This window comes from Protomyctophum parallelum (genome assembly GCF_964188405.1).
Source record: "Protomyctophum parallelum genome assembly, chromosome: 13".
Classification (NCBI taxonomy): Eukaryota; Metazoa; Chordata; class Actinopteri; order Myctophiformes; family Myctophidae; genus Protomyctophum; species Protomyctophum parallelum.
Window position 1 is genome coordinate 13,539,266 of NC_139708.1, and position 7,945 is coordinate 13,547,210.

General features: G+C 43.2%; 1 protein-coding gene across 1 annotated transcript; it reads right to left on the bottom strand.

The window, feature by feature from the left end:
* Positions 1-204: 204 nt before the first annotated feature.
* On the bottom strand, positions 205-2,731 carry LOC310868500 (galactose-3-O-sulfotransferase 3-like; the record flags this gene model as incomplete). The annotated part of the gene is made up of 3 exons (XM_083778955.1): positions 205-1,091; positions 1,484-1,772; positions 2,667-2,731. 3 exons carry the CDS (start codon positions 2,729-2,731, stop codon positions 267-269), a joined length of 1,179 nt encoding a protein of 392 aa, XP_083635081.1. The 3' UTR covers positions 205-266.
* Positions 2,732-7,945: the final 5,214 nt, after the last annotated feature.

Genomic DNA, 7,945 nt, shown 5'->3' on the forward strand with positions numbered 1-7,945 from the left:
AACAGAATAAAACCTACAGTATACATACTGGGTTGACTCTACAGCAGATCTGTGTCACTCACCCCTCCCCTCTCTGACGAGCACAGAACCCTAACGAGACACAACCCTTTTGAAGTTCAAAGGGATGAATTAAGAGCTTCTGGAAAGTGCAAGATGGTAGTGACCAGCAGGGAAATTACCGCACAGTAAGGCTTTAAATCCTATAGGATTTTACAGTGTAAAAACTGGAGTCCCAGAGAGATAAAAAAGGGGATCCTTGATACGGTTCAAAACCAGCTCCATCTTCGTGTCCAGCTCCAGACAGGACGTGTCTGAGATCTTAGGAGAATCTTTGTATATTGGAGCTCTGGCATGATCAGCTTGAGGCAGAGCTTCTGGACATGGCTGACGCTATCTGGCAGGTCGTAGCCCATGATGTCGACATTGTCGCTGGGCTGCCAGGGCCGCAGCTTCATGTTCTTGATCTGCTTTGCCGAGCGGAGCAACGGCATCCGGTCTCCAAAGCAGCTCTGCATCAGCTTCTCCTGGGCCTGTCGCTTGAGGCGCACCTCCTCTGCTACGCAGGCCGGACCGAGGGCTGCCAGCTTCCGCCAAAGCGAGGCGTTGAAGTGGTCGTAGAGCTGTACGTCCAGTGAGTTCCAGGCACGCATCTTGGCGGTGAGGCCCGGTGCGAGGCTCTGCTTGGAGCCGGCTGCGCGCATGTTGAGCTTGACGTACAGAATGTCGTCCAGGTCCCAGGACAGCAGGTGACGGAGGAGAACCAGCGACTCGTCAAAGTACTCTGCGATCATCACCAGGGAGAAGGAGCGATCCACCTCCGCCACAAAGTCACGGACGTATGCCGTGTCGTTCTCCGATCGGTCCTTGTCACCGCCCAGGTCGAAGGTCAGGGCGTTGCGGGTAGGCATGACCGGTTCATTTGGCTGGTAGTACCGCCATGGTTCCTCCAAGAAGGCCTCCAAGGATCCGTTGGGAACCTTCTTGAAACTCTCACTGTTTTGTTTGAAATAACTGAACATCGACTCAAACATGGAGCCCGGCTCTCGGAGAATAGTGATGTATACGGTGTTGTTCGGCATGCGCCTCCGCACCTGCAAGATACAAGAAGTTTTATCATATGCACAGTAAAACCAACAGGTGTTTACACAACACAACCTTTGCCTGCCATTGTGTGCACCAATCCAAAAGTATCTATAACGGGTTAACAAGATATAAAGACGAGAGATGCAATCCTGAAATTGGGGGGGGGGGGGGGGGGGGGGGGGGGGGCGTGCATTATACTGTAGATGTCAGTACATATGCGATTATGCGTGAAAGCGATTTGTTGCCCGCACAAAGTTTACAATGGACAGCAATTTGTAAAAGTTTGTATCTTTGACTGACAAACTCAAATGAATGACACTGCTTCCAAATGACAAAAGTATGCCTGCATGTTGTGCATAATATACTTCATTTTTCATTTAGACAAAATTAAGTTCAGCACCTCAGTGTGGTTGAAGCGCATGTGGTTGGTGATGATGTTGGCTGGCAGGGTGGCTGGGTGGATGAATCTGGTGTTGAAGGAGCTTGGGTAGCAGAACTGGTGGCCACATTCCTTTATGGGGAGCGCCACTGTCAGGTTGTGGCGCTCTGCAAAGCGGAACAGCAGGTTCTGCATGGTGCTGCTGCCCGTCTTGTGGGTCTTCAGGAAAACTACGTTGGTTTTGGGCTTCAGGCCCCGGAATGGCTGGGAGCACGGTGCAAAGAGGCTCAGGTGGAAGGCATCCATGGTCCTGGAGGGAGAGCATATTTACATTTAGGCTAATTAATTCAGTTATACCGTAATAAGTGCATATTTTTGTGTTCATCACACGCTTAGCGTTTTCAATAACAAATGACACTGATCATCTCCTGTATGGCTACTTCGCCCTCATGCCATCGGGTTGAAGTGGGAAAAGGTACACTTCAGCCGCAATGCCAGCATTAAACAAACTGCAATTGGGGAAATCTCCACTTATATCCTACTAAATTTATGATGCCAGGTTGAAAGTAGTTAAATGTGAGAGGTAAATGAACACCCAACTAGTGTTGAATCAAATTTTGTTTGTCATATTTTAGATGCCTGAGGGAAGTAGGGGTACTGGGCAGCCGCGTCAAGTTCCTATAACGGCGGTGGGTGCAGCCCCCCGCCCCCCCCCCCCATCCCCCCCCGCCGCCCTCCCCATCCCCCCCCCTCCCCATCCCCCCCCCCCCCCCCCCCCCCCCCCAGCGGTGGAAAAAAAAACGAGTTTTGTTTTTTCGGTTGGTAATTTATTTACAGTTTGCTAATGAACACAGTGTTTCAGTTCACAACGAACACATTCAATTGTTTCAGTATCTTGTTTCAACATTTCAGCATGATCAATGGGAGCACCCCCTCCCCCCAGGCACAGCCCCCCCTCGGACAGGAGGGGGAAAATAATAATAATTTAAATCTAAACAGATTTGTGTTACTAGCTGGCCTAATAAATATGCTGTATCACAGTATCGGCGCATTATCCTGGCCATTTGAAAATAGCCGATCAACGCGTGTGCGCGTGCACGAGGTGCGTGCACACGCATTTTGCTGCACCCCCTGCTGCACGTTCAGCACCTTCTACTGTAATATCTTCTCACGGCCATGTAGTCATCTGAAAGGTTTGACTCACCATCTCAGCGAGAGGCTGACCATACTGACAGCCACCAGAAGCAGGAAAATCTTCTTCCGTAACATCTGTGTCTCACTGATATAGACAGACAGACAGACAGACAGACAGACAGAACAAAGAAGAATGATGAACATATAAACTAGAAAGGTCGCAATCTTTCAAAATTGCAAAGTGTGGTTACATTTCTCGCATTTGCGGCGCCCCCTATGGATGAAAATGGAATTGCTTTTGGAACTTGGTTGATTAAACCACCCGAGACATGCGATTCAAATTTGGAATGGATCGGACATTCTGTTCGTGATTTATGGCATTCTTTTGTAAAATAGGCCCCTCCTACTATCTTCGGACGACAATTACGGCCGAACGATACGCACTACCAAAATTCTGCATTTGGTGTTTTAATCGGATAGGTCCGGAGATCATGTGTGCAGATTTTGTGAGATTTGGACAAAATCTGTAGGAGGAGGAGTCAAAAGTGTGTTTTGGAGAAAATTCAAATTTGCAGGAATTTCTTTCCTGACGAAAATGGGCGTGGCCTATATGTGAAAATGCATCATATTCATGACCAAGGAATCCATGGAAAAAGAAAATTTGATGTTACGACTTACGGTTCAAGAGTTATAGGGAAAAACGTAAAGTGGGCTGTTATAGCGCCACCATGAGGCCGACTGATGTAATTCCTTTTCAATTCATTTTCATAATTATTATGAACCTCCCTCCCAAGTCTTGTAAATATGGCGCTTACGGTCTCCAATGGAAAAAAAATACTTACATTTATTTCCCCATTATAAGTCTATGGAGAACTAATTAATTAATATCAATTAACCTATACAACGGATCTCTTAGCAAAATACAAGCACACGATTCCCGATGAAGCCGGTCATTTTGACATATGGCTCGAGTGTGTGCGGAAAAAACTGTGGGAGGAGTAGTGCGGCAAAGTATCGCTCATTTACAATAACAATAGTCTGGTTGCCCTGTTAGGGCAACCACACTAATAATACACTAGAAAGCAGTTCCTGTAGAAACTGCGTGGGCTCGCGTAAAATGCATTGTATAAAGTTATTGCCGTGTCAAGTTTGAAACTCGGGGACCGGAGTAATAGTGTTACCCTTGGTGGTCTAAATCCATAATCAAAATTTCGGGACTGTAGCATATTGTAAACAAAAGTAGAAAATGTATTAAAGCTGAAGTAAAAGTTTTCAGGAAAACTGATCCTGAAAAAGGAAAACTATGCCCGAACAAATTGCTCTATCGCAAAAAGTAAAAGTCGAATGCAAATATTTTTTTCGCTGTGAGTGGCCTGAGATTGAGGTACACCATGTGCGATTGTGGTGTTGGTACGATCGAAAATGTGGTTATAAGAGCAAGTTAAGAATTGTCAATTTACTCGTAAGAATTATACAATGGAGGTCAATGAGCAGCTTGACTGTATTTGTGTCACTTCGAAGGCCGTAGTTCACATTCTGTATGTCTCTGTGCTTTGGTGGTCACATTGTGTGAAAGAGGACATGTGTGGCTACAAAATGACCAAAGAACATGCGTGTAAAATGAATATTTTGGCCGGGACGACAATTTGTTTGGTAAATTTTCAAGGAAAGAATTTCAGTTTCCACACTCTACTGAAAGAGGCCCCGCACTCTAAGTTGGCACTAATTAGGCGAAACGGCTTGCGATTGAACTGCGATTTCGGAAAAAACGTTTAACGTATTTGAATACGGTTTGAACCACGAAAAAGTCCAGAGTCGTGTGAGCTTTCTAAAGTTTAAATCACGTTTCTACGACAAAGTATGCCAGAGTAATGATGCTGCAAATGTGAGGTTGATTTAGAGATAAAATCCCATTCATTGTCTATGGGAGGTCTATGGGAAGTTAAAAAAGTTAAAAAGTTAAAAAGTATAAAAAGTATAAAACTTTGTGAAAATCAAAATACAAGCACACATCACTGCAAAGAGCTGAACAGTTTGAAGTTTGAACTAAATTTCTAGCATAAAGTATGTGGAAGTAGTTACACGGCGGAGCTTGAAATCTGTCCATAACAATAGTGTGCTCGCTGAGGCGAGCCCACAATTACATGAGTGAAAAAAAGTACATACAACGCAGTTGTAGAAAAAACAGCTATGACAATATAAATGGACCGTCCCCCCCCCCCCCTGCAGCCTGTTACTGCAGAATGTGCTCTTCTGAGAGTAAAGTTCTGTGTGCAGTGGGTGGCTGGCATCATCCAGAATGGATAGTGCCTTAGCCAGAGTCCTCTTCTCTGCCATCGACACCAGAGTCAAGCTCAGTCCCTATCACCTTCAGCGCCCGCCTACTCAGTCTGTCAGTCTGTTTTTACAATATTTACGAGTCAAACTAAAGTCAACTTACCTCAATTCTCCCATGAAAATGTGAGGGCAATCCAAAGACAAATGCAAAAAGGCTATCTTAAAATATATATATATACCTGTGTATATACATAAAAATAAAAAAAAATGACATACCTGTATGCCAACAATACTAGCATTCAGATAAATAGAAAAACATTGTCAACTGTATGAATTCAGCGTTTGAGCTTGAGAAGGAACACTGTAGGGCCTGTGTTATTAGGGAATATACATATAGAATATGTATGTGTAGCCGAGAATTAGCCGAGGGCCTCTAATTCTGTCCAACCCCGTTAGACCTGTCGTAGTACTCCTTCAAAGTTGTCAAAAAGGCTGTTGTTCACCAGTTTTCAACCTATCTTCATATAATTGGTCCTCGCTAATGTTCATGATAAAAAAGTATACATATAACATAACTTTTCCCTTCATTGTCAATCGCATTTAATGTTTGTGTTGCAACAAATTCACGTCATATTTGGTGGACATTTGACCGAATTTCTCCTTTCATTGTCAATGGCAAATATGAGACGTGTGTGGACAAAAGCTGTATATAGGAGGGGCTAGCGCCCCTCAAAAATCACCTGTGTGAAGGGGCGCTCTTATCATCATACATCTTCATACAGTACATCACATTCCGTGCTTCCGGCATAGGGGGGGGCCCTGCTATACCCAGCTTTGTGTGTGTGTGTGTGTGTGTGTGTGTGTGTGTACCACGGAAATGATTTGATTGGCTGAGCACGGAATGTGATGTATGATGAAAAGGGTGCCCCTCACTTCACATGAGTGTGATTTCTATATGAAGATAGGTTGAGAAGTGGTGAAGTCGTCCTTTAACGACTCAATAGTCAGTATAAAACAATGGTTCAAATAGATAAATATTGGGTCACAGGGATTCGCAGCATTTGTAAAACTGCAAGGGTATATTCTATGAAGAAGAAAAACTTACAAATATACTATTACATGTTCTATTAAACGCTGTCATATATTTTGAGAACCTGTCAGGTGAGTTTACCTGATGGAATAGTCTGTCGACATACCTAATGGCACAGTAGATTGTTACTTCAACTGACAGTTTGACTGCATGGCCACCAGTCATACAGTATGTACTCTGTAACAAACATAATCCTGCCATTCTGCCAGAGCTCTTTTGTCACGGTACCGAGAACTGGCGGACCCAAATGCAGACACAGACAAAAGTTGCCCTACAATTTACAATTTAGGCATTTAGCATACATTCTTAATCCAGAGCGATTTACAATAAAAGGTCAACACAAGGTAATACATGAAATGCATTCAAATAGATAAAAGATAGGTAAACCAAGAACCTAGAAATAATAGCAGTCAGAGAATCCTTTTCACCAGAGAGTTGCATATTAAAAGGAACTGAATTACATCATCCTAAACATTATGAAGACTGAACAAAAATGGTACTGTAGGCTTCTCCATGTCTCCATCTGTAAGGTAGTAAAACAATTAAACTAGCAGACAGTTGCAAAGTAATTTAAGTAAGCGAAACAATGTACCAAGTGTCTGTGTTATATCTTGACATCACCATATTAACTATACGTAGAAAGAAATACCAGCACTCACTTTTTATCCAGTTAGGATTCTTTGTTGGTGTGTAGGTGTGTACTGTACACCTACACCCCCAGCAACAACAACAAACGGACGTTTCGGCCCGTAGGCCTTCCTCAGTGTGAAACATCATCAAAAACACAGTTCACATGGAACTATATTTTGTCCACGTCCAGTATCACTACGCCAGCAGCAGCACACAACCATAGTTCCACGTGAAAGAGAGGGGTCAAAATTGAACTGTATATGGTAGAAATAGGTCAACAATACATTATACATCCTATTGTGTGAAAAACTGAATTACGGTGTTTTTCATTACTAATTTTCAAATTAGAAAGTTATAGAGAGCAAGTATAAAGTTTTAAGACATATAGGTCTTATTAGCCAGAGATCCTTTTAATATAACGAGAGATTGTGATACTGTAGTAGCAGCTAGGTGACCACTGAATGAATGAATGGGAAGGACGTATGGATAAACATAGCCAGAGAGACAGAGACAGAGACAGAGACAGAGACAGAGACAGAGACAGAGACAGAGACAGAGACAGAGACAGAGACAGAGACAGACAGACAGACAGACAGACAGACAGACAGACAGACAGACAGACAGACAGACAGACAGACAGACAGACAGACAGACAGACAGACAGACAGACAGACAGACATTTAGAGGCTATTGTCCACTATATTCAACTTCTGGTGTTTGGATGAGCACTACAGAAGAAAAACAAACATAATGTTGGACCCAGTGCATTAGGCTTAGGGCATGGGTTCTCAAAGTGGTGTTTGGGGGGTTCCAGGGGGTCCTCAGCAAAAGTAGTTCATGCAGCATCACAACCATTTTAACCACTTTATCCATTTATAAGCTGGCTATTCAATACCCCGTGTTGCAGCAATCCGGGCTGGAAGAGCACTCATCTGTGTGAAGTCTGTGTATAAAACGATACATGAGTAAACACTGTACAACATGGTTTAACACGATGTGTGTTTTATGTGAATGTTACTGGTTTAACATTTACAATGACATCTATAGCCTACTGATTGAACATATTCTTTCCATCAGGCAGAAACCTTGTATCTCCATATTTCCTACTTTTTGAGAGGCTATTGTTCCTACATATTAAGCCCAGCTTATCCTATGCCCAGCTTTGGAGGGTGATATTTTTTTATCGTAAATAAATGCCCTACTACAAGCTCAAAGCGTATTGCATCGTGGCCCCTTGTGAGCTGATAGATCGACTATTTTCACTTTGTTTTCTCTTTTTAGTGTCTGTAGGATTTATAAATATTTAACCAATGAAAAGTATTGACAAGTTGACTTGACAAATATAACAAATT